This window comes from Aspergillus lucknowensis (genome assembly GCF_044049455.1).
Source record: "Aspergillus lucknowensis strain CBS 449.75 chromosome Unknown BJX67scaffold_45, whole genome shotgun sequence".
In the NCBI taxonomy this organism is placed as follows: domain Eukaryota; kingdom Fungi; phylum Ascomycota; class Eurotiomycetes; order Eurotiales; family Aspergillaceae; genus Aspergillus; species Aspergillus lucknowensis.
The window spans coordinates 53,234-77,776 of record NW_027263589.1 but is presented as its reverse complement, the minus strand read 5'-3'; the positions used below and the strand labels follow the sequence as shown (position 1 = coordinate 77,776).

The 24,543-nt window shown below is 53.6% G+C and overlaps 11 protein-coding genes across 11 annotated transcripts; 4 read left to right on the top strand and 7 right to left on the bottom strand.

Annotated features, from left to right (window-relative positions):
* Window positions 1-130: 130 nt before the first annotated feature.
* BJX67DRAFT_362178 (phosphoketolase family protein) lies at window positions 131-3,008 on the bottom strand. Its single transcript, XM_071029965.1, has one exon. The coding sequence runs from the start codon at window positions 2,711-2,713 to the stop codon at window positions 278-280; it is 2,436 nt and encodes an 811-aa protein (XP_070882962.1). The 5' UTR covers window positions 2,714-3,008; the 3' UTR covers window positions 131-277.
* An 88-nt stretch (window positions 3,009-3,096) lies between these two features.
* On the top strand, window positions 3,097-5,301 carry BJX67DRAFT_384161 (major facilitator superfamily domain-containing protein; the record flags this gene model as incomplete). Its single annotated transcript, XM_071033611.1, has 7 exons — window positions 3,097-3,311; window positions 3,373-3,536; window positions 3,587-3,864; window positions 3,915-4,058; window positions 4,092-4,182; window positions 4,249-4,341; window positions 4,394-5,301. 7 exons carry the CDS (start codon window positions 3,097-3,099, stop codon window positions 5,299-5,301), a joined length of 1,893 nt encoding a protein of 630 aa, XP_070882961.1.
* Window positions 5,302-5,542: 241 nt separating this feature from the next.
* Window positions 5,543-6,444, bottom strand: BJX67DRAFT_374155 (sulfotransferase family protein; the record flags this gene model as incomplete). The annotated part of the gene is made up of 2 exons (XM_071031513.1): window positions 5,543-5,726; window positions 5,792-6,444. 2 exons carry the CDS (start codon window positions 6,442-6,444, stop codon window positions 5,543-5,545), a joined length of 837 nt encoding a protein of 278 aa, XP_070882960.1.
* Window positions 6,445-7,693: 1,249 nt separating this feature from the next.
* Window positions 7,694-10,347, bottom strand: cat1 (catalase catB). Its single transcript, XM_071025900.1, has 4 exons — window positions 9,808-10,347; window positions 9,118-9,759; window positions 8,906-9,070; window positions 7,694-8,856 (listed from the first exon to the last, which is right to left on the bottom strand). Exons 1-4 carry the CDS (start codon window positions 10,087-10,089, stop codon window positions 7,783-7,785), a joined length of 2,163 nt encoding a protein of 720 aa, XP_070882959.1. The 5' UTR covers window positions 10,090-10,347; the 3' UTR covers window positions 7,694-7,782.
* A 736-nt stretch (window positions 10,348-11,083) lies between these two features.
* On the bottom strand, window positions 11,084-14,759 carry treA (alpha,alpha-trehalase treA). Its single transcript, XM_071025899.1, has 3 exons — window positions 14,552-14,759; window positions 12,749-14,494; window positions 11,084-12,704 (listed from the first exon to the last, which is right to left on the bottom strand). The coding sequence occupies exons 1-3, from the start codon at window positions 14,561-14,563 to the stop codon at window positions 11,292-11,294; spliced, it is 3,171 nt and encodes a 1,056-aa protein (XP_070882958.1). The 5' UTR covers window positions 14,564-14,759; the 3' UTR covers window positions 11,084-11,291.
* BJX67DRAFT_229196 (uncharacterized protein) lies at window positions 14,652-15,603 on the top strand. The gene has a single exon (XM_071025902.1). It carries the CDS (start codon window positions 14,956-14,958, stop codon window positions 15,511-15,513), a length of 558 nt encoding a protein of 185 aa, XP_070882957.1. The 5' UTR covers window positions 14,652-14,955; the 3' UTR covers window positions 15,514-15,603.
* BJX67DRAFT_229112 (uncharacterized protein) lies at window positions 15,604-16,159 on the top strand. Its single transcript, XM_071025898.1, has one exon. It carries the CDS (start codon window positions 15,695-15,697, stop codon window positions 16,070-16,072), a length of 378 nt encoding a protein of 125 aa, XP_070882956.1. The 5' UTR covers window positions 15,604-15,694; the 3' UTR covers window positions 16,073-16,159.
* On the bottom strand, window positions 16,160-17,883 carry BJX67DRAFT_229111 (putative proline oxidase Put1). The gene is made up of 2 exons (XM_071025897.1): window positions 17,120-17,883; window positions 16,160-17,076 (listed from the first exon to the last, which is right to left on the bottom strand). The coding sequence occupies exons 1-2, from the start codon at window positions 17,695-17,697 to the stop codon at window positions 16,248-16,250; spliced, it is 1,407 nt and encodes a 468-aa protein (XP_070882955.1). The 5' UTR covers window positions 17,698-17,883; the 3' UTR covers window positions 16,160-16,247.
* A 1-nt stretch (window position 17,884) lies between these two features.
* BJX67DRAFT_229110 (S-adenosyl-L-methionine-dependent methyltransferase) lies at window positions 17,885-19,731 on the bottom strand. The gene is made up of 5 exons (XM_071025896.1): window positions 19,462-19,731; window positions 19,257-19,389; window positions 19,011-19,134; window positions 18,484-18,950; window positions 17,885-18,413 (listed from the first exon to the last, which is right to left on the bottom strand). The coding sequence occupies exons 1-5, from the start codon at window positions 19,618-19,620 to the stop codon at window positions 18,100-18,102; spliced, it is 1,197 nt and encodes a 398-aa protein (XP_070882954.1). The 5' UTR covers window positions 19,621-19,731; the 3' UTR covers window positions 17,885-18,099.
* A 9-nt stretch (window positions 19,732-19,740) lies between these two features.
* On the top strand, window positions 19,741-21,662 carry BJX67DRAFT_229130 (uncharacterized protein). Its single transcript, XM_071025901.1, has 6 exons — window positions 19,741-20,202; window positions 20,269-20,305; window positions 20,358-20,437; window positions 20,501-20,880; window positions 20,932-20,999; window positions 21,051-21,662. Exons 1-6 carry the CDS (start codon window positions 19,843-19,845, stop codon window positions 21,362-21,364), a joined length of 1,239 nt encoding a protein of 412 aa, XP_070882953.1. The 5' UTR covers window positions 19,741-19,842; the 3' UTR covers window positions 21,365-21,662.
* A 1,025-nt stretch (window positions 21,663-22,687) lies between these two features.
* BJX67DRAFT_384154 (uncharacterized protein) lies at window positions 22,688-23,905 on the bottom strand (the record flags this gene model as incomplete). The annotated part of the gene is made up of 1 exon (XM_071033610.1): window positions 22,688-23,905. One exon carries the CDS (start codon window positions 23,903-23,905, stop codon window positions 22,688-22,690), a length of 1,218 nt encoding a protein of 405 aa, XP_070882952.1.
* Between the last annotated feature and the right edge of the window lie 638 nt (window positions 23,906-24,543).

The following is a 24,543-nucleotide window of genomic DNA, read 5'->3' as shown; positions in this document are numbered from 1 at the left end:
CAGCGGAAGTTTGGGTGGGAAGAGTCCGGAGGCTGGAAGCGCCCAGACAGACAGGGGTACGTGGACGCACATCCAGGAGGGAAACAACCTCGTCCGAGTACTACGAGCCCTCAGGCATTGGTGAGCTGCGCTCGCTATAGAATATTCCATCTCAAATTATTCGAACTAACAACCCCAGAACCCCCTTAGAGATATAGCGTTACAAAACCCAGTCCCATCCAGACGACGAATTTCGCTCCAATCCCAATCAAGCTTGTCAACACAGGCCTACAACGCCTTACGCTGTCCGAGGGTAGTCCCACGTCCAATTCCGTATATAGTCGGGGTCGATTCCGTTGTCGTAAGCCTCATTCTTGGCCGCAAGCTGCAGATTGAGGAACTTCTCTCGAACGCCGGCGACCGTGTTACCGAGTGACGCTATCCGATCAATCGCATCAATGGCAAGACTGTACCGATCGGTTTGGTTTCGCACGGCCAGCTCAAACGGAGTATCGATGCTGCCCTTCTCCTTGTAGCCGCGGACGTGTAAGTTGTGCTGGCCCGGGCGCTTGTAGGTCAGACGGTGAACGAGCCACGGGTACGAGTGGAAGTTGAAAATTATTGGTTTGTCTGTGGTGAAGATCGCCTTCCATTGCCTATCTGACATACCATGCGGGTGATTGATTGCCGAGATGAGCTTGAAGAGATCGACCACGTTGACAAATCGGATTTTGAGGGCTGGTATGTGGCGACGCAGCAGATCCGTGGCAGCGAGAGCCTCGTGGGTGGGTACATCACCACAGGCAGCCATCACAACATCTGGTTCGTGGCCTTGGTCATTGCTGGCCCAGTCCCAAATTCCCAGCCCTTTACTGCAGTGTGCCACTGCATCGTCCATATTGAGGAACTGGATGTGATCCTGTTTATCGGCGACAACGACATTCACGTAATTTACACTGCGAAGACAGTGGTCCATGACAGAGAGCAGCGTGTTTCCATCAGGTGGGAGGTAAATGCGGACGACCTCGGGGCTCTTGTTTGCCACAACATCCAAAAACCCGGGGTCCTGGTGCGTAAAGCCGTTATGATCTTGTCTCCAGACGGTTGCAGTCAAAAGAATATTCAACGAGGCAACCTTGGCACGCCACTCGACTTCGGCGCATTTCTCAATCCACTTGCAGTGCTGATTGACCATGGAATCGATGATGTGAATGAAAGGTTCATAGCTGTTGAGCAAGCCATGCCGTCCAGAAAGGATGTAGCCTTCGAACCAACCCTCGCAGGTATGTTCGCTAAGCATCTCCATCACACGGCCTTGCATAGTCAAGTTTCCACCATCTTTGTCCTCGTCGAAATATTCCCCGAGCCAGACTTTCTTTCCTGCCTTGTAGATCTCGGCCAATTTGTTAGACTCGGTCTCGTCTGGACCAAAGACACGGAACTTTGTCAGGTTTCGGCCAACGACATCACGGAGAAACTTGGACATGTTTATCATGCTCGCACGGCAGGAGATTCCGGGCTCAAGATCCTTGAGCGCATAGTCACGGAAGTCTGGTAGATCCAAGGGTCTCCGTAGAACGCCGCCGTTGGAGACGGGATTGGCACTAATGCGATAGTTTCCTTTCGGTGCGAGTGCCTTCAGCTCAGGAATCAACTTTCCATCCTGGAACAGTTCCTCCGGCTTGTAGCTCTTCATCCACGACTCCAGAATTTTCAGGTGTGCAGGGTTTGTCAAGACGTCAGTAATAGGGACTTGGTGGGCCCGCCAGAAGCCCTCCAAGAGCTTCCCATCCACCGTCCGAGGAGCGGTCCATCCTTTCGGGGTGCGGAGGACAATCATCGGCCATCGGGGGCGGAAGGGATTTTGGGAATCACGCGCTTGTTTCTGAATCTTCTTGATTTCCAAAACGCAGTGTTCGAGAGTCGCTGCCATTGCTTGATGCATGCTCGGCAGGTCGCTGCCTTCGACAAAATAAGGCGTCCATCCATATCCACGAAGAAGGAATTCCAGTTCCTCGTGCGATATCCGGGCCAAAAGGGTGGGGTTGTTGATTTTGTATCCGTTCAAGTGAAGGACCGGGAGTACCGCCCCATCTGTGCATGGATTCAGGAATTTGTTGCTGTGCCAGCTAGTCGCGAGGGGTCCCGTCTCTGCCTCCCCGTCTCCGACCATGGTGAGGGCGATGAGACTCGGGTGGTCAAAGACACTACCAAACGCGTGGGAGATGGAATACCCCAGTTCACCACCTTCGTGCATACTTCCCGGCGTCTCCGGCGTGGCATGGCTACCAATGCCGCCTGGAAAAGAGAACTGCTTGAAGAACTTCTGCATTCCCTGCTCATCTTCCGACTTGTCTGGGTAGACTTCAGAATAGACGCCCTCGAGGTAGGACTGAGAGATGACACCGGGAGCGCCATGGCCAGGCCCAGAGATAAACAAGACCTTGAGGTCATACTTCTTGATCAAACGATTCATATGAATCCAGGTGAAGGACTGACCAGCGTCGGAGCCCCAATGGCCCAATAGTCGCGCTTTTAGATGTTCTACCTTGAGAGGTTCCTTCAGAAGCGGGTTTTCGCGCAGATAGAGCATACCGAGACACAAGTACATGCTTGCCCGGAAGTACGCGTCCATCTTCCGGACATCCTCCCCGCTAAGGGGGGTGCCAGTAATTGTCGATCGCGCAGCTCCATAAGCGGAGATGCTTTCTCCATTTGCCTTTCTTGCAGACATATTCGACTTCAGGGTTCGTTAGCCAACTGAGGCAGAGAGTACCGGTTCACGTCCCAAGACTGCACGTCGGGTGTCTTGGAAAAGAGCAACAGAAGGTCGTCCATGGCGGAGGAACCGGACACCTATGAAATCCCAGATTCGTGACGTATCGTTCGGCAGGCGAGTGGATGAATTTCCCAGGTCATGACGTTCTGTGCCTGTCATGAGCAGCAGAGCCAGAAGCTCTGGCAGTGGGCACGTGACCGCCCCGGTATTAGTCACGGAGTCTGGTCACGGGTCCACTGGTCAACATGTGTTATGGTCGCCCTTCCATTCCCCGTTCCTTCCCTCCTTCACCATCACTACTACAAACCAAGTTTCATCTTCAGCATCCCATCTCCACCATGCATCCTCTTTCACCGTCCATACTCCCCCAGAAAAGACTTCGATCGAAGCGTCTTCCCCCCGACGCCCAAACCCTCCTCGACAACATTGTTCGACGACTTTCCCAAATCACTACGTATACTGAGTTAATATATGAGAACATCAGACCTGAGTACGGTGATCTTATCTGCCGAGCCTTGGACGCTGATCCTGACGCCGAACGAAGTTGTGCGAGGTATGACATTGACATTCTCTTTGCTAATATTTGGCTAATATCTGTGCTAATACGATTGTAGAATCAGCTATAATTCCGTGACCCGAGTTCTTTGCTTGAGACTGATGCCCACAAGTCTTCACGATGTCCACCAACGGTGGATCAACACCTCAATTACTGGATGGGTATTCGACGGCCTGCTGTCCCGACCAGAGTCGGAGCTCTTGTGGAGTGGCGTGGGCAGTAGTATGTGTATACTTCTTCTGTTATATTGCCACACTACTAAACTATGTTAGCGTTTAATCAGTTTTCAGGTATGTATAGCGGCTCATCAAAAGAACCAGACCATTATATTCGAGTCGACTCCAATCTATCCCCCCGAGTAGTAGTCGAGTCTGGCTGGTCTGAGTCCTTTCCACGCCTTCATCAGGATAAGGATTTGTGGATGCTAGGGGATCCTTCTGTTTTAATTGTCATCCTATTACGCTGGACCAAGATCTCAAATGGGCGAGTCAAGGGCTGTGTGGAAGCATGGCGACGGGATACAGTCGGGAATCTTGTTTCGAACATGATGGTAATTATCTGTTTATCACAAACCCATTACAGAAAACTAATATTCATTAGATCATCTTCCCACCTCCGTCTCCTTTACCCCAGACAGAAACCATCCAATTCACCAAGGGAGAGCTCTTCGGAGCTGCCGCCGTACCGAATCCAAACGCGATCCTTGAGTTCAATATTGCCAAGCTACGGGAATTTGCAAGAGAGGTGATTGTGAAGATGAATATGCAACCAGCGTAGCTGGATCAGTTAGCGGGGTACTCTGAGTCCAAAGTCGGGTGGATTTTTGGGACGTATAGCTTCTTTCTGTGTTTTGGAGCTGCGCAAGTTGGTATGTATCCTCTTTTTGGCCTCACGGGGTTTAACGTAGAAAGACGAGCTAACCCTACGCCATTAGGCCCTACCTTCGACAGCCGAGGCGTGCTTCCTGTCGTGCTGCCCGGGTCAATCGGGCTCACCATATCAATCTTCTGCTTCAGCGAGAGCACAGGTAATCTTTTATTACCGGCATCTTTGGAGGCCCAGCTACTAATACCTCCCAGAGTACTACCAAATCCTCCTCTCTTTCAGTGTCCTTGGCGGCATCTCCTCCTGCTCTCTTTTTATTCCCGCGATTTCCGCAATCGGACACTGGTTTGAAGCCCGACGCGGCCTTGCAACCGGAATCGCCTGTACGGCAGGCGGGCTGGGCGGCGTCTTCTTCAGCCTGATAATTCTCTACGTCGCACCGGAGCTCGGATTCCTGTGGGCAATGCGAACCATCGGGATTATTTCCGTCGTCCTGTGTACCTTGGCCTGCTTGTTACTCAAAACCCGTCTGCCCCCGAATACGAAGGCGGGGATGGCTGTCGACCTTAAGGCGCTCCGGGAGACAAACTATGCACTGACAGCGCTCGCAGTATGGCTTGTTGAATTTGCAGTGTTTATCCCGTATGGTTATATTGTTTCGTATGGACTATACGCTGGTATTTGGGAGACGGTATCCTACCAGCTTTGCATTTTCTTGAATGTTGGCGCTATACCCGGGCGTGCGTTGCCCGGAATTCTCGCCGACAAGCTCGGTCGATTCAATATCATGTCGGCTACCGCAATCGGATGTGCGATTTCCACGTTGGCGTTGTGGTACTGCTCTGGGACCAACGGAGGAGCGGTTATCGGGTACGCTCTTTTGTATGGATTCTGGAGCGGTGCTGCTATTAGCCTTTCCCTCGTGTGTATCTCGCAGGTATGCAAGATGGAGGATTATGGGAAGCGAAACGGTACCACTTTCACGCTTGTCAGCCTCGGGACGTTAACGGGAATACCAATGGCTGGGGCGATTCAAGAGAGCCAGGGTGGCGGGTTTGATGGCCTGATTATCTTTGCCGGAGTGTTGTATTTGGCTGCTGCGGCCATGTTTGTGATTGCTAGGGGTGTTGCTGGGGGCTGGGGGATGAGGGTCAAATTCTAGAGTGCGATAGCATGCGAAATATCAGAGTTCTCGGCCAACTCGTGCTGACACGACCCTGATAGCGGTAGAGTAGGACCTTGAATCCCTGCGATGTCTTGGATAGGCACACGCGACAATCTTCCAGAGGAGCAAGCCAACTCCTCTGAGGGCGGCCTCATATCCCAAACAACTTGAACAATCATGGATATCCTACTTTTGGAGCGGTAGAATTAATCTCAATGTAAGGACGCGAGTTTACAAGCTAGCCCCGGCCAACTAATCCAGCAAGATACGCAACTGCGACCCCCATAAGGACGACGAAGATGAGGAAATTTCGCGCTGCAGCTATACCGCATCGCACCATATTCTTGTCATAGCGACGGTTCGTCGTGTCGAGAGAATTTCCCGACGGAAACGCTTCAGCCGGGATAGGCTTGTTCAGGAACCTGGAAAGCAGCCTCGGTCATCGACGAATTCAAAAGCTTTAGCGGGGGTAGTGTAGTGAGCTCACCTGCAAAGCGGCTCCCAGCCATCCTGGACCCTCCATACAAGCAGCCGATCCGGCTCTACAAGGCCCTTGATCGTCGCCGAATGCTGCTCATACACCCACTTTCCGTTCCGCTCGAGCGAGTCGTAGAAAAACTTGTTGAAGCAATGGATGGTATACTGCACTGCCCAATACATGTCCACCTGGAACCATGGCAGAACATGATACCAGAACCCTCTCGCCTGGGGCAGGATCAGGGCCGTAATGCTGTCGTACCATGCGTCGACATCGCGATAGTTCAGGATCACCTTCGCCTCGGGATAGCACCGGATAAGCTCCGGCGCGAAGATCGCGCAGGGCTGATCAGTCACGGCTTCTGCGTGGCCGATGATGGCGTCGAAATCGGCGCGGGAGAGCTCGGGGTCTCCCTTGTGCGTCGTGCCTGCGATCCCGTATTTGCGGCGTCCCAGGAGAGCCCATTGTTTCCATTTCATGGGCGTTGACTCGCTCATGTCGAAGCCATGATAGACATGGTCGTACCCGAGGATGATGAGTGCGCGACGGAGAGATTCAGTGCCGGAGCGGGACATGCCCAAAGCCAGGACTTGCATTGGCTTTGTGCGGATTTGGGGTGCGGGCGAGGGACCTGGGTAGATCCATTTTTCAAGGAGCCCCATGATAGTTGGCGACTGAAGAAGCTGGTGTTGGGGAAGCGCATGGTGTGATGGTGGTTTTTATCCTCTGCGGTCTCTCTGCACAGCCACATCTCACTAACACTGAACGAGCAGCATTTGGCGTGGAAGTGCGAAGGGGATTGGACGCGCACCGTGAAGCCGCTTGAGGAAAGTTCCTGTGAAGAAACTGTGGAGGTGAGGAGGAAGAATCTTGTCTCGTCCTCCTGCACCTTTTGATGTGAGGTCTGCGAAATGCATCCATAAAACTCGTAACGCGTAATATTGCGCCAGATTCGTTTTGCGTCGCGCAACCCACTTACATTTGCTGTAACATCAAGGTAACTATAAACACTTTCCCATGTAAGCCCCGGGACAGCTCGAGATTCTTCTTCCTCTTGAGAGGTGAGAAAAGCCGCCCGGGGCTCGGTTTGCAGTCGTTGCCCGCACAGGCGCCTCCGATTTGACGCCTGCCCTAGAGGACGCTGCTCTCTGCATCCATCCTCCCTTCGGCCCTCTTTCTGGTTGTGGTGCTGCAGCGTCTCTCGCTGGTGCCAAGGTCGGCGTCTGTGGCCGCAGTGGGAGCAGCAAGAGCTCGCTCCTGCAGGTGGACTGCATCCTGCGCCTGCTCGAAGTCGGCCCCGGCTCGCGCATCACCATCGACGGCATCGCGACGCTGCCACAGCAGGCTGTGCGCGCTGCTGTGGCCGTCGTGCCTCGGCACCCCTTCTTCCTGAAGTATACGAGCCTTCGCGATAATCTTGTCGCCCTTGCCCTTGCCCTTGGCCGGCACGAGCAGGAGCAGCAGCAGCCGGACGACAGTAAGATCCTCCAAATCCTGCGCCAGCTCAAGATGGACGACGTCGTAGACCGGCTCGGTGACCTCGACAGCGGGCTGGACGCCGGGCGGCTCTCGCCGCGCCAGTGCCAGCGCCAGCTCCTGTGCATCGCGCGGGGGCCATGCAGGTGTAGAAATCAGCCCTCTTGCTTCCGAGATTTCTCTCTCCCAGACATTTCCGTAGTGACACTTCCTGGCCCAGTGCCAAGCAGGCGCAGGATATCATCCCAGAGTTCTGGGGGCGAGGGGTGAAGCCGCCCTCGTATCTAAATCCAGCAGGTCTATTCGAGGGGCCTCTAACGGGTTCTTGTTCATTGAAGTTTGCCATTCTTGAGGGGCTCTGCAGGCGAGGAAGTGGAATATATCATTTGCTACTGACCAAAAAGCAGACGGTGAGTACTTCGTCCACCTACATTCTGGTCAACTTCTGGCTTTCAAACGAAAGGACTTCAAATTCTTAGCTCATTAACAATACAGTGGCAGTCCATACCCCCATGTTGTCTATTCTACTCGTCAATTGCAAACCGATCCAAAAACCTAAACGTCCTTAGACCCTCCTGAATATCACCAACAAAGGCATCCCCGGCACTCTCGGCGAGATAAACCCCATCCCTATCATTCTCGATACCCACGTTGTCGAGTGCAGCAGATCCACTTCCGAGTGCGCCGAGGGGCTTACCAAATTTGAAAGCGTCGAGGAGGATCTCGATAGGACGGCCGGCGGGGTAGAGGGTCGATGTCGCGGATGTCGCAGAGTCTGCGCTGAAAAGGTCCTCAGCACCGGATGCGACGATGACGGCATCGAATTGTATGGCGTCAGAGGCGGAGTACGTCTGGTTTACGCCGTCTTGGAGACGCTCGGCAACCACGACAACGTCCACTCCATCGGCTGAAAGCCCGGAGGACAGAGTAGTTGCGGCGCTCAAGGACTCTTCTGCATTAACAGAAGCGAGAATACCTACTTTGAGGCCAGACAGCCGCTTGAGTTTCTGTCCAAATGTGCCGACATCGGCGGTTGTGTTGTCGTGGTAGTATGTGGGATCGGGCTCGGGTGCTTCGATGCCAATGGCACGTGCGACACGGGTTGCAAGATCATTCGAGACGCGGTTCAGTTGAATAATCACGTTATTCTTTACAACGTCACTTTTCACATTCGCGTTCTCGAACCGAATGGCGTTAACGATGAACTGCTGCTCGGTCGGGGTCAGGGAGTTGAAGAACAGGCGGGGCTGGGACCAGACGTCGTCGAACGAAGGGCTGAGAGCGCGGACAAGGTTGTTTCTGGCCGCGCGGTCGGGGGCAGTGAAGAAGCCGCGTCCGTCAGTTTGGTTGGCTTGCTTAGGAGAGGCGCCGTTCAGTGTGTTGGGAGTGTACGCGTTGGGGTTGAGAGGGATGAACATCTGACCGGCGCCATCGCGGTTGTTATTGTGGACGGGAACACGGGGCTGGTTGATGGGAAGCTGCTCAAAATTGGGCCCGCCATTCCGGTTGAGCTGTGTGTCGAGGTATGAGAAGAGACGGCCCTGAAGAAGGGGGTCTTCGGTGAAGTCGACTCCACGAACGACGTGGCCAGGTTGGAACTGTCATCGTCAGTACGCGCCTTGTACTACCGGAGGGAAACCAAAGTACCATTATCTGTTCGGTTTCGGCGAAGTAGTTGCGAGGGTTCCGATTGAGGGTCATCTTGCCCAGCTTGGTCAACGGGACGTACTCCTCAGGGACGATCTTGGTGGGGTCGAGCACGTCAAAGCCGAAGCGCAGTTGGTCGCCCTCATCCATGATTTGAACCGCAAGCTGTCTTGTTAGTCCGAGTCAAGGATTAGGATCGGTTGGGAACGTACCTCCCATTCCGGATAGCGCTCGGCTTCGATGGCGTCAAACAGATCTTGGCGCAGAAAGTCCGGGTTCTTTCCCGAGATATGCTGCGCCTCTTCCCAGACCAGGCTGGCCTTCCCCTGAAGTGTCTTCCAGTGGAACTTGACGAGTTTGCTCTCCCCTTGATCAGTGACGAAGCGGAACGTATGCACACCGAAACCGTCGACGTGTCGGAATGAGCGCGGAATTCCATGGCCCGACATCGCCCAAAGCAGGGTGTGCAGGCTGCTCGGCTGCTGGCTGAAAAAGTCCCATGCAGAGTCATGAGCGGTAGCAGCCTGGGGGATTTCGTTGTCGCCACGAGGCTTGACAGCGTGGATCAAGTCAGGGAACCGGATAGCGTCCTGAATGAAGAAGACCGGGATGTTGTTGCCAACGATATCGAAGTTGCCCTCGTCTGTATAGAACCGAGTCGCAAAGCCATGGACATCTCGTGCAAGATCAGAACTTCCACGACTACCTGCAACAGTGGAGAAACGGACGAAAACCGGGGTTTCCTTTCCCTCAGCAGACAGGAACGAGGCCGCAGTGATGTTGGAGAAATCGCCGTATGATGTAAACACACCGTGGGCACCTGCACCTCGAGCATGCACGGCGCGCTCGGGAACCTATGTGGGATGAGCCGATGCGATAGGGTTAGAATCAAGTCAACGCACTCGTTCATGGTCAAACCGCTGAATCTTCTGACGGAAGATAAAATCCTCCAACAGGGTTGACCCACGCTCCCCAGCCTTTAAACTGTTCTGGTCTTCGATCGGACCGCCGACGTCGGAGGTCAAATAGACATCCTCGTCATCCAGGTAATACTGCGAGAGAAACTCCTCTGTCGCCTGCGTGGCATCCTCATTGCCGGTGTCGCGACGACCCAGCTCGCCCGTCATATAGGGACAAACGGCATTGGCAACGCCAACCAGGCCGACGAGGCCGAGAGCTCGCATGGTGGGGAATGAGGATAAACAATGATAAGAGAGTCCTCGGCTTCGAAAATGTTTTGAGTTGCTCCAGGACTCAGCTTACATTCCGAGCAGCTGCTGCGCAACCAGGGCTCCTGCCTATTTATTATTCACGACGCCGATCAGTTCGGACAGTTGCAGGAACACTGGAGCCAAGGCCGAGCCTGAAAGAGAAGGAGCGGTCCGCAGCTGTGCTGAGCAGCCTGCCTCGTCAGCTTATCGAGGCAACGGAGTCCGGACACAGCCAACGGAGAATCCCCGAGCTGCGTCAGAGGATATCTCTCCGACGACCCTACGACAATTCCAGTAGGAGAGGGCTCAGGGGCGTGTCTCCGTCCGGGTAAACGGGTGGACGCCGAGGGAGTCGATCGTTCTTGGCCATCGGGAAGTGAGTTGATGAGTCGTTCTTGTCGACGTCGTGTCAGATTTGTGTCTGTATAAAAGCGTAGGCCAGGCCAGAGTGCTTGGTAATCTCTGCGCTCTCGTCTGGCTCTGGACTCCGATGCATCTCCACCGCTGCTCTGGCTTCACCTTGGCATTGGATGAGGATATCCAATTATCCGCCGCGATTGGTGTGACTGTGCAACCTTCCGAACGCGTTCAACCAACCCTCTTCCAAACAGAGAAAGCCAACTGTGAACTCCTCTCCCCCCCTGCCGGGGTTAGCCCCTGGGAGAGCTCCACGCTGGGGGAATGCAAGACCGATCGCTGCCCCGAAGCCAGATCAGGGAGCTTCAACACGCTGACGCTGTTGAGTACGCGCCGGAAATAGTCGTCCAAAAGCAACCGAGATGAAGGACAACTGATCTTCATGGCTTTTCAGGCTGTCGTCCGATTTTCCGGAGCGTTGTGCATGTGCTTGACACTGATCGACTCGGAGTCTCGAATTTGCGCCAATGTCGTTTCCCATCGCGATCCCTCAGAACATCATGGCGTGCACAATCTGTTCTCCCTGACACTCCAGACTGGGGCGCTTTATCCTGAAATTACTCAAGGCGCAGCATCCCCCGTCGGCTAGAATACAGCACATCTTCTGAAGAATTCACAGCGGCTGGTCCACTGTGGAGCGGAGGATGATTTACGTTTAATTCCCACGGTTAATACGAGCGCCACCAGCACTTGTGGAGTGATCCATTTCAATGAAGTTGATTAACCTCTAGTAAAAACAAATATTGCGGGTCGATCGCTCAAGGAATCGCAACTCGCTTGATGCGCCTCTGAGCCCGCCCCGAGTTTGGTCCGAGAATCGCCCACTCGGCAACGGTCGCGCCCACGTCCTCGTCGCCGTCCATGATGGCTTGGTTTCCGGATATCACGAGAGTCGCATACCGCGCGGCCGGGACGGGCTGGTCAAGTTGAATGGTCGTCGTGTTGCCAACAGGGAGCCTAATTTCGTTCAGGTCTGTCGCTTCCTCGTCGTACGGTTGGGATTGCTCGATGTCCGTGAGTGTTGCTACAACCCGTGCGGTCGGGCCAGGGGAGGCCAAAGCCGCGACAGGGTCCTGTAAAGGCGCATCGTGGAAGATCACCGTCGCATTAACCGGTGGTGCCTGTGCCCATTCAAAATGGAATCCAGAGGCCAATGTCTGCGACCGGTCCATCGTCAAACCCATGTTGACGGTGACGGAGCTGCTCTTGGATGACTTTGGTTGCCAGCGCGTGGAGGTTGCGCCATCTACGACCGAGATTGGGAATTGGCCTTGCTCAAATTCCTCGGACGAATAGGCTGGGCTACATTGGACCAGGTTCCCCTGAATAGTGTTGATTGTCCCGATCTGTCGGTTAGGAACGGTAAGCGGTCCGTGTGTCGGGAGGGGGTACTTTGTCGCGTTGTCAGCCAGACCGACGTAAACAGGGATTGTGGCGTTTGCGAAACGTCGATCGGCGGTCTCCAGCGGCGGAGTTTTTGTCGCGCGCTGGATAACGGTGTGCGTGTAGTTGGACTGAGCAGAAATCGGCCATCCACGCCAGTAAAAGGTTCGATATTTCACGTACGGGATCTGTGGGGGTAGGTTGGGTTCGATATGGATGGCATCGTCAGGAATGAGCCGGAGCCCCAGATAGCCGAAGAGGACGACCTGATTTGCTCCTCCATGACCTGTCAGGAACGGATACGCCGGATGAGTGCCACCATTGATACTGGCATTGTCGAGCATCTGTTCCGAAAGTTGGAAGAACGGTGCCCTTGCATATGGAGCATATGAGTACTGGTGGTATGTATACGCCGAGCATCCAGAAGGAGAAACGGCACCGGCGACAATTGAAAATATCGCCCACGTCATCGCAGGACCGTCGGCCGACTGTCTGTTTGCGTAGTAGTCCAAATCCGTGAGAGCATTGCCTGCGGTATAGTTATCGTAAACAAGGGGATATGTGACTAGTACGATATCAGCCTGCTTGACAGCTGCAGTTCCGTTCATGGTCGTGTATTCCAGTGTCACCCCTTGCTCCTTCAGAACCAGGACATTGTCTGAGATCTCGGTCCATGTGTCGTTCTGTTCAAGGCCAAATTGTTGCCGGAAAGCATTGGCATACTCCAGGGTCTCGGAGATCATCGGCATGGTAAAGCCACCAGCATCGATATGATTGGCGTATTCATCCTTCGGCTGTTAGAAGACGCGACGGATAGAGTGGATTAACTTACGGGATCTGTCATGTTAGTCAAGGTCCAGGAACTTCCATTGCGCTCGACGACGCTGGCATATAGCGTCGCCACGGAATCGTAGATGGGAAAGTGGTTCTTCCGGAAGGTCTCCGTGTCACCACTTGCTACCCACTGGTAGATTAGGGACAGCCCAATGTCACCATTCAGATGGTATTGGTAATCCCAGCAAGGTCCAGTTCCAGTACAGTTCCCGAAGCGGCCGCTCGTCCACGGATAAACGGCAGCCTCCGGTTCAATGTATGTCTGGTTCTTGGACCCAGTGTACATGGTCTTGATATTTTCTTTCGCCTGTGGGTATTTCTCTGTGCGGTAGTTGGTGACAGCCTGCGCGGCCTCCGGATGAGACGCGACCAGCCCAGGTTGCATCCAGACGTCGGCATCCCAGAAGACCAGGCCGGCGTATGAATCGGAGACCAAGCCGCCAACTGCGAAACTGTGAACGTTGAGAGATGCTTCTGATGCGCTCGAGGCAAGACGGATAGCATTCTTTCCCACTGTGTTCTGCAGTAGGTAGTAGGTATTGGTGACCGCAATGATCGCCGAGTTAATGATATTGTCGTCGTTCGGTAGCCGGCCGGTCACAGGATCGGTATAATGGTCAACAGAGTCGTTCGGCATGATAGCTGCCCACTCTCCAATGTGCGATCGGAGAGAGCGAAGGTACCCAGCCATCAGCGCCTGAGATACCGCCTGTTTCGCCGTCGCCTGGGGATCGGGAAAGGCGTCCGTAGAAGCGGCACCAACGAATTTGGTGATCCGAACTTTCTCATTCGCGACGAAGTTGATATTAACTGCCTGAGCAATCGAGGATTCGTTGGAGTTCACATAAGGTTTATCCGTCACAAGTCGACGAGTCGACAAGTCGACATGCTCAGATCCGGTGATATTCGCGTAGACATACGCAGAGACGTCGGGGATTCCCCAAGGTCGAACCGCTGAGAAGATGGCACCGTCATCGTCCCCGGAGTCAACGAAGTCAGTGCGCACGGCAGAATATCCGTCCAGGACATTGACTATTGTTGCTTGGCTCTCTTGCGAAGGCGTGACCTCCAAATCCACCACGGCATGGTTAATCCTCAACTTATTTGCGAACAGTCGATAATTGATCGCAAAGGAGCCCTTGTTGCCAGCAGGCGTCCAAGTATAGGACCACGACAATACACCTGCCTTGAAATCATAACTAGACCGAAAGTTGCTGAGTGTTGTGCTATCCACCGTCGAATCCAGATAATCCCCTCCCCCCAGATCGAGAATAAGTCCACTCCAGTGAGGTACGCCGCTAATAACACTTTCACCCCCGTATTGGTTCAGCCACGGGAAATTGGATCCATTTGTAGATGGCTGCAAATCATAGAATCCGGCAATTGTTGCAAACGACTGTCGTCGAGAAAACAACGGCCATCCATTGATTACATCGTCAGCGACCGGTAGATCGAGCTCGAAGAACGGACCAACACTGGACACGCTGATTCCGAGGTATCCATTCGCGACTGAACCCCGGGACTGGTAATGGCCCTGATCGAGGGTATTGGTGGTAAGAATCCATCGGTCCTCATCCCAAGTTACCCCCGAGAACATTGTTTGGTAGGTGTTGTTGGAGTTGCCGAAACCATGTCCACCACCATGGTGCCTCACTCCATTTTCAACGCGCGCATTGTCGACATTCAAAAGGGCAGTTCCACCCTGTGGGAGCTGGAGCAGCAGAGGTAACCACTGGGAAATCGGCTATCCCGAAATAGATCTCAGTAAGTGAATCGAGATCTGCTCGTAAGTAGTACTTACTTTGAAGCGCATTTTCAGATGTCTCCCCGTCAGGCCCAAGAGTGATCGCAGAAAATTACGAGGTGGTTGACGGGCAACTAAGCATAAATAGTCATGGCGCGCGCTGACCGGGACAAGAGGGGCCTCAAGGTTTCATTGCATCTCCCTTCGTATCCAGCGAAAATCTCTCGCGCTGACGGAGGCCCAGACGCCATCCCCCCGCAAAGCTTGAAGAGAACGGAACGTGTGCAGGCGCTGGTGCGCCACCAGCAACTGGTTGACCTTCCCTTCCGGTCTTGATATATTTGCAACCAGCGGGGTGTTCCCAGCCAGAGGCACGAGGAATCATGATGATTGGAAGCCTGAGCCGTGGGACAGCCACGCGGAACCGTCTTCGTCCATCATAATTTGGCACTGGCAAGCCGATGACGTTACATGCCGAGGGTCTCATCCGGAATTGGTGGGATTCAACGAAGATCGAAGTGGCTGCGTGTCACATGGGGGCTTGTGGAAAAGTCTGGAAACGGGTTCCAATCCACAATTCGCCCGATAATTCAGCGACAGCGGGAGAGTCCCTGGCATCCCCAGCTTTGGACCCCACAGGCACCGGAAATTGCATCCCGAATTGTAGCAAGAGAAACTTTCATTCACACTGTCATCCGTGCGCCCCGGTGAAAAGTGAAGAGGTTGACGACAGTGTCAAACCTTGCTCGTTAAAGGCCCCATCAAGGTTTGAGTGGCGATCCTGGAACAAGAATTCTTCGGAAAACATCACCAAGTTGAGAACGAGACTTGAGTCACCGTTGTCGGATTTGATGTGCGCCAGCAGTGGTGACGAGGGACGGCTTGAGAGGGAGTTGAGAGAGGGACAAAAGGGTCGAGGGGAGGGGCAAGAAGCCTCAGGCAGTCAACGCAGACCTTCCCTTTGCAAACACAAGCAGCGAGCGACTCCTTTCCATCATCCATCTATCGTGCGCCCTTGAGACTGGATCTCCTGCGGTTTCTCTTGCCATATTATGTGACCTCGCCCGCGGCGGCCTCCGATACAGGTATCTTACTGTTCGTCAGGCATGGGCAACTCCTCGTTATTTGTCGCCTTCTCGAACTTTCAGCGCATGACTCTGCACCTTCATCCAGACTTCGAGGATCAGATCTTCGAAGTCAATGGAGAGTACGCGCCTTCAGCAATCCATCCGATTCGGACACCCTCATCGAGTATTTGTCCGTGAAGAAATTGAGGCTCCGGATATCGCCACAGCGAAGCAAGTCATCGATGAAGCGGGAGTGCACAAAGAGACGATTGAGTGGGACTGTCAGAATTACGCGTTGGAAATACTCGAAGCGTGCCACCGGGAAGCAGTCTTTGAGGAAGACGACTCTGGTTATGCGGTGACAAAGCAGCTCATGAGGAGAAAGCGAGGACTGGTCTCTGAAAGTCCGACGAGACAGGAGCATGGGCAATCGCTTCGCACCTTCCGCCTCATCCTGCGGCACAATTGCCTCCTCGGGTTGGGAATGCATGATGCACAAGCCCGAGACTGACAGATATTTACAGGGTTCTCCACATTCTAGCGTTATGGCGTCACGAGATGTGTGTCTCACTGCTAGGATGGGACGGTTTGCGGGGTATTGCATGAAACCCCCGTTCTGGCGATGAAGAGCGTATTCTGTATGACCTGTGCATTGAATAGGTGGGGATGAGGTACATCTATCGCTGTCACCACCCAAGGCGCCGCCAAGCCTCTTTCCTCAGAGCGGTAGCCGTCTGTCGCGTCCTTTCCATGGCGGACTGGTTCTCAATGGCCCTGCGCAGAAGAAAATGAAGACACTCTTCCAGTGATCCCCAAGCTAAGCACTTGAAGACTCGTAGTTCCGCAGCTTGGTCTTGGCTTTGCTTTGCTGTCTCATCTCTCGGGGCGCTCTGTGCCAGTAATTCGCAACTTACCTCGTCTGCCATGCCCTGCAATTGGCCTAGCTCGACTGGAATCGTCGGCAGCTTGTTCTGCACCCTGTATCGTGACAACGAATAGGCTTTTCGCACGCTTTCCGCGTTATGCGTCGCAACGAACAAGCAAACATCGGGGAACATATGCGGGGCTGTGGAAGGGCCCGTTGGATATTGTCGGGTGAGCAGACATTTCACAATATGGTTGTAGTTGTCATCCGTGGCAGCCTTGGTGTCGTGAATCCGGGATCGATAGTCATGCGCGATATATGCGCCTCGAACCAGCTTCACCCCCAGTGTCCAGCCTTCCGCTTGGGCGAGCCTGAGGTGCCGACTGACATTTTCCGCTGAGGCTTTCAGATACGCCTGGATGGTATTGAAGACAACAACGTTGCCGTGTCGATTGAACTGCCGCATCAGATCAATTGTCCAATTGTCAATGGCTGACTGGAAGACTTGCTGCTCTGCATCGATCCACAAACGCGATCCCTGCGCCGCGGTTGCCGTGCAGATCTCGGTGATGGCCGCCTGAATTCGCGGGGGTGGAACCCCGTCGTCTTGCTTGAGAGCTTCAACCGCAGCAGGACCGGCTCCCGTGAACCTACATCGTTAGTTTTCGTCGGCCCCAAATTGAGAGGACTTACTTCACATTCAGAAAGTCACCCTCGCCGATCATCCTCAAGGTCCGAAGGTTCCCTTCTTTCCATTCATCAACGGCGCGATCCAGCACTTCCTGTTTAGTATTCGAGGATGCAGGAAGATGCTTGACATCGTCCATCTTCGCCACCGATTCCCGGGCATACCCCAGAATCACGCCTTTGAAGCCAAGGGCCTTCATTTTTTGAACAGATCTGCGGACCTCCGTCTCATTCTCCCCGGCGCAAAAGTGGTTGTAGATCGTTGTGCGCAGCAGATAGCGCATGACTTGGTTTCTGGATGGGTGAAGGAGCGATTCCTTGGAGTCGATGACATACCTCAACAGTCCTAGAGAAGGTTTCAGGAGTGGCGACGACATCACTGAGGTGAAGAGCACCGAGTAGATCAAACTTTTTGTTGGAAGGACTGCCAGGGGAGAGCCAGTAGTGGCCGCGAGGCCGTTGAGGAGAACACCATTCTGTGTCGTCGACGAGCTGCAGAACCTAAGTCCTGTCTTGAACAGCGTCAGGCGTTTGTGCTGTAGGATCTTGGAGCTCATATTGCCAATCTTGATGATCGTGAGCATTTGACATGGCCGATACCACGCTATTTATCTCCAAATGAGGGGTTCGTCCCTCGCTTAGCCACCGACATCTACAATTTCGACCTGCAGTCCCGCGGGCTCATCACACGATGCGCCAGCCGGTTGCCTTCAAGATTCGATCAGCAAATACCCTTTTAGGGTACCTCCCGGGACGGTGCCCGGATGCTGCCTAATATGCGCATGGCGATCTGGATAATGTCTGATGGAGACCATTGGAGATATCTACCTTGAATTAAATAGATAAGATATATATGGTCCCGCTAAAACATGACACCCCTCACTTCTTTGAATGCGCCTCCAACAAACCCCACCTGTGCATTTGCTCTCGTTGCGCTACACACGCCTGGCAAGCCAAAGCACTCTTTCTCAGGTTCCTATCGTGTCTCATGACTTCTTAACGACGATAATCCCCTCTCCGTTTCCCGGAGGTTGATGAAAGGAGATATCTGTGAAGCCAACAGAGGTGAGCAGGGCACGCCACTGCTGCTCGCTCCGCTCGAGAGCGCCGACTTGAACCATCATCATAATTCCGAGACACGCCGTCGCAAAGTCACAGCCTCTGTCGGGGACGATTTGTTCATTGATAATTAGCCTCGAATAACCAGGCTCCATGGCCGCCGCAATATTAGTCAGGATATCGCGGGCCGGTTTGTCATCCCAGTCGTGCAAAATCCAGTGCAAGTAATATGCTCGTGCACCTTTGCAAGTCTGTAAGCTTATGCCTGCAGCGAACTGAGGGAGAAACAGACAAAGGTTGGGGGTACAGACCTTTCACTGGTTGGGGCTCGAAGAAATCATACGCCATTAGCTCGGTTGACTCCGGGACGTCCGCGATATTCGAGACGACATGTGGCAGGTCCTGCACGATTCGCCGGCCTCCTACATTTGGGAATTTGCGGTTGAACGCATGAACGTAATGTCCATCGCCGCCGCCAACGTCGACAAGCAAGACGTTGCCATCTGCGTCATCCGGCTGGACTGTTCGGAGCCCATCAAGGATGACGCCTTCAACGTCAAACCAGTCCACCCAGTTCGGGGAGGCTTCCAGCTTCGCAGTCATCCATTGCTGGAAATCTTTCGCGAGGGATGCGTTCTCATCTAACCAGGCGAAATAGCTGAGCTGAGTGTTCTTTGCCAGCTGAAATGGAGTGTCTAAGGCCGAGGTCGGGAACTGATTGCCGTTCCGACGGAAATACTCTGGGGCATATGTTGTGCAGAAGTTGCCGATATCAAAGCTGCGTGTTGTATGAGCTTGCATGAGCAATGTTCCTCATCTCATTGGAGGCAGCGCTCACCATGCTCTCGTCGTGCCCTCGATGACGGGGCTTGCCATCGTCTCAGTGAGAGCAGAAGGCCCGTATGTTTGGACACCAGTCTCGAGGACATACCCAGTCGCAGCGAGCAACCTGAGAATCTGGTCTGAGACCGGAGCAGGGATCTTGTCAGCGTCGGCACTTGGTTTTCGCTCCAATTGTGGCACCGCGAGGTGGATGCCCAGTCCATATCTCGCGCCTCGGTCCACAGGGTCAATCAAAACTCACCGAGGAGAACCGGACTGGCACCGGACTGCTCGGCAATCTCTTGGGTTGTGGCCTGGCCCGCTTGATGGTCGCGGATGATCCGAAATACCCCGATCTGGACGCCCAGACGAAGAGCCATCAACACAACAGGGTTCTGGATTTTTTTTTAGCCGGTATTAGCATCGTGTTTTTGCCGGTGCGACGGCACAGGCGATTCCCAACGCACCAAGACCACGTCCTGGATGACGGTTTCGGGCGGAGGAACAAGCGCTTCCAGAAGCCCTCGCGCAGCTTTTATCGCCTTCGCTCGCGTGTCATCATCGATGGGCTCTCTGGCCGATCGCACTTGCTGCGTCAGCGACAGAATCTCATCCGCCAGCGCCATCCCGGTCGACACTTGTGAAAATGATCAGCGGAAACTCAAATTCGGCAATCAACACTGGAACCAGTCGGGGAACGAAAGCGAAAATTTGGGATCATGACATTCCTGGGGGTGTTCTGCTAATTAAATAATGGAAATTATCCGCAATCGCCTGGGGTGGCGTTCGTCGGTTGTCGGTTCGCGTTCATCGTGTCGCGGGTTCCTTGGCCTGGTTCGCTGGTTCGGATGCTGAGATCCGCCAACCTTCCCCCAGTCGTGGCGTCATTTGGGGCTCGAGCCCTTACGAAATGGAAGGATGGGAACCCTTGCCTCCCCTCGGAAGACAGTTTACTTAACACGAAGTCGAGCCTGCCAGCACACAATCAATTGTCAACACCTGCCAGCGTCGCAACTCAATCTGAGCAAAGAGCGAAAATGAGCACTCCACCAGCGCCCCCCAACGCTTCGTACTGTGGCGATTCGCTAATGGGAGTGTCAATTGCTTTTGCGGTTGTCCAGATAGTGGTGGTTGCTGCACGCTTCTACACTCGACACATGCAGCGTCTCAACTGCACCCTCGATGACTACTTGATCCTTCCTGCCTTGGTGGGTCTCTTTTGATCGATCGATCGATAAGCGCAGCTCTTTTTCGCTCATGCTCCGTCTTCGCAGATCGCAAGCCTCGGACAAACAGCATTATACATCGTGTGTATGGCTGTATCCTCCTCGTCCACGTAGTCTTCGAACTAACTTTGAAAAAGTGATCAAGGTCGCCGGGGTCGGCCACCATTTTGAATACGTCGCCTTCTACACTCCTGACAAGCTTGTGGCATTGCAAAAGGTTCGTTCCCTTTTAAAACCTATCGTCGCTGGAGAGGGAACAGAAACTCAGGGTGGTAAACAGGGTCTCTTCGCCAACCAAATTCTGGACTTCCCCTTCACAGTGACACCCGCGAAGATTTCGATCCTGCTGTTCTACGATCGGATCTTTCGAACTCCCAAGTTCCGTATACTGACCTACGTCGTCGGAGCGATCGTCTTAGCGCATGGCATTGGTGTTTTGTTCGCGGCGATCTTCCAATGTTCCCCTGTGCAATTCGCCTGGGACAAGAACATCCCTGGGGGGTCGTGCTTTGACCAGCAGGCGTTCTATCGCTACGTCTCCCCGCCGAATATTTTGACAGATCTCCTTATTCTCATTATGCCCCTGCCGTTCGTGTGGAAGCTGCACACGCGCTTGACGCAAAAGCTCGCCTTGACATTCGTGTTCATACTCGGTGGACTGTAAGTCGTCACGGTATAATACCGAGGCCAAGGACTCACATACTCTCCTAGGGGAATCGTAACGAGCGTCCTACGCATGACAATATTCTTCCGACAAAATGCTCTAACCGACCCAACTTGTACGGCTCTCACATTTCTCCCGTGCAGAACAAAGCTGACAGCCGCGACAGGGGTTTCGGTAGAACTCGGCATCTGGACTGTGGTAGAAGGAGCGATTATCATTATCGCCGCTTGCCTGCCCCCAATATGGCCACTGATCTCAAGGATCCTCCCGCGCAAAATTTTGAGCAAGCACCGTGACACATCCCAGGAACGGGTGCAGCGGTACCCATCCGGCCGTCTCAAACCCGTTGCGGCGGAGGGGTTCTCTCGACTGACAGAAGGCAGTAGTAGGGAGCGGATCAATCTGGAATCTTTGCCAGACACACGAAGCGCATCCATCCGTCCTCAAAAATCCGGCGAAGATGACAGCATTTTCTTGTAGTGACACAACTCATGATGCAACTGCTCTGCGCCGCCGAAACAGCTTTCCCCATAGACTCCTTTCCTGTCCGCTGGACGTACGAAGAAACTCGTTTCGACGATGCGCAGTTCACGATCGCAGTGACTTCTTCTAGAGCGTGCCATTCCGCCTCAACCTTTACTACAACTGTTGACGCGTTGGATAGCTCCACGACTCTGCGTCCGAGTTTCCTACCGGCCTTGCGACCAGTCGAAACGTCGATTCTCGAATTGTTGTTTTGTACCCCAGTTGTTTCTGGCGGTCAGTTTTACTGGTACGGAATTACTGTAAACGATGTATCCCTAGTCGGCCCAACACCCCGGACCACAACCGGCACGCAGACGGTGACATTCTCTCATCCCGTTATTGTGACTGGCCCTCCCACTATTCGTACCTCCTCGACAACAACCTCTACCGAACCACGAACGGCAAGATCCGAAGAAGAGGAAGAAGGTGGCGGTTTATCATCCTGTGCCAAAGCAGGTCTGGGGGTCAGGGTCAGCGCCGGGGTTCTCCCCACCGCAACAGGAGTATTCCTGGTATTGCGCCAGGCAAGAAAGGGAGACACCAAAACCATTCAAGAAATCTCGAGCGGATCGAACCAACTCCAGCTATAGATTGAATTTGCGAAAGCGGTTCCATTGTTGCCCATATAATGCTGCGGGGATGGAGCGTCTTCCCCGTCGTCGGCTGGCGAAAGGTCTCGCATATCCTCTCCAACGTCGAGGCGATCAATATCAAGCTGACTCCAGAGCACATCGCCTACATCGAATCTGTGAAAGATTGGAACCCGGGAATGCCGCATGCTATTATCGGCCACGGCACGAAGAATAACATTCTCGTTGATATAAATGCGCATGTTGACCGGTTGCCGCCGAGGCCGATTATTCCGCCGCGTGGTGTGTAGTTGGCTGAGGAAGATGCAGTCTGAGAACCCGGAGGGGAGTAGAGTGATAGAGATCCATTATCACCTACATCAGTCATAGAGAGTCGAATAGAAATAGAACGCTCTCGGCGAAGTTGCTGTTGCGCTTCCCGAGGGGTTAACGGCCATACGGATCACACTGCTTGTGGTCCAGCGGCAGCAGCAGAACAATAGGGAAGATGATGATACCGTCAATTTAACCTCTAGAAAGTAATAACCTCACGAACCAGGGTACATCCTCGGTTCAGACAAACTCCTCCACGATGCAAATCCATTGGCTATTAGAACCACACCAATTGACGTCACATTCCACCCATCCCTACTCCTGTACCATCAACAACCTCCTCTTATCAAAGGAGAATGAAAGTTCTGGCAAACGGTCACTGCATCCTCCGCGCATACAAATACTCGTAATCAGACATGCCCTCCCTTACAAGCGTCTCAGTTATTCGCGCCGGCCGCGGCCCAAAGTCCCTCACCCATCTCTGAGACTCCCCAGCAATCAAATCATCGAGCCCGATCTTCCCCTCCCGAATCAGATCGTACACAGCAAGCCTAGACGGATGCAAAGTGCGGTCAGTCTCCAAATGCGCGTCGCACACTCGCGGTTTAGCAACGCCATAATCAAGCCCGAGCTCGCGACAGAGCCTCGCAAGCATCTCCTCCGGACTACGCACGACATCACCAATATCGACGATGAGCGGCGCAGCCATCCCAGACGTCGACTGGCTCACGCAGAAATCGTACAGCATCCGCGTCCAGCGGAAGGTCGTCTCGGCCCCGAGGATGTTCTGCAATTCCCACGCGTTGATGGTCGCTTTCTGGAGTGCTAGCTGCACGATCCGCGTGCGTGCGACTTCGTAGAACGAGAAGACCGGATGCTGGATTACGAGGACCATGCGCCACGTGCGCAGGTACTGGTCTGCAATGACTGTCTCGTTGAACGGGGAGAAGGAGAAGAAGCCTCGTTGAGACGCGCTTCCTCCTCCTCCTCCTCCTCCCTCGGAGGGATTGATCCGATATGCATCCAACTGTCCCGAACGAATTGCCGACCCTACCCTGGCAGGGCGGTTCTCAAGAAGAGAGGCCGGATTGACCAGCCAGAAGGGGTGTTCGGGGACGGGGTGTCTGTGTGCGTATTCGCGCGGCACGTCGACGCGGAAGAAGGCTTCCAATGCACGCTGGGACTCGGGATTTGCGACGTAGGGCTTCCGAAACTGTGCTGCGGGGTTCACGAGCCAGGTTGAGACTGTGTGTGCGACGAGGGTCTTGCCTGAGGCTTCGGCCTTGACTGCGTGGTTGTCGAGTTTGTCGAAGTCGTGCTGGAAGGCGGCTTTGATGGACTGCTTCTCGTCGTACGTCCAGCTCTCTGGGGAGGTGTTGGACTTAACGTGGGCGCGGTAGATTGTTTTACTATGCGCTCGTCGTAGAAATGAGTAGAATTTAGCCTGCACTTCAATCACATTCGGCTGCTGAGGCAGGTTCAGCATTGGAAAGACGAAATCGTGAGCGATAATTGGCGGGCCAACTAGGAGGATGCGGTTGGGCAAGGTAGGAGTCTGCTCAGGGACTTTCTCTTCATGCGAATGTGAAGACATGATGGGAAAGTTGCGGAGTTGAATAGGCTTGCCAGTGCTGTGGCCAGATGCAACTGAGCTAAGGTAACGAGGGAGAAGACAAGTTCGAGGTATGGACATGGACACTCAGAGGCCTTAATATACACGGCTCTGGCGCTTTTGGTGAATGCAAAGCTGAAATATCTTCAAGAGTTCGGTGAATATCGAGGTGAATAAGAGGGTGTTCAACTGGTTGGCAATCCTCTACACAGAGTGAATAGAGCATCAGTTACTGAATTGGGGTTGTCTTCACATATCACTAAAAACTCAGCTAGTCTATTGGCCAGGCCCAGGGTTATTCCTCTGTGTTAATCTGAATCTAGCGTTGTCTATTCACTGCCTTGAGTTTTTCTTGTCATGAGCTTTGCCAGTCTTCCCTTCAGGATGTGTGTGAATAAACCCTTATATTCACTACCGCCGCTATCCAGTAACATCTGTGTATTATATCAGGGAAGAGTTATTAGTTAGACAAAGTGCCTGGAGTGGAGAGGACAAATAAGGCAGTCATGCATATAAGTGTATGGAGCGGGTATGTGTGTCGATTAATTTGCTCAAGAGTTCGCGGAGGTACTCGAGGAAGACGAGATATCGGTTGCTCATCACTTTATATAGGATTTCAA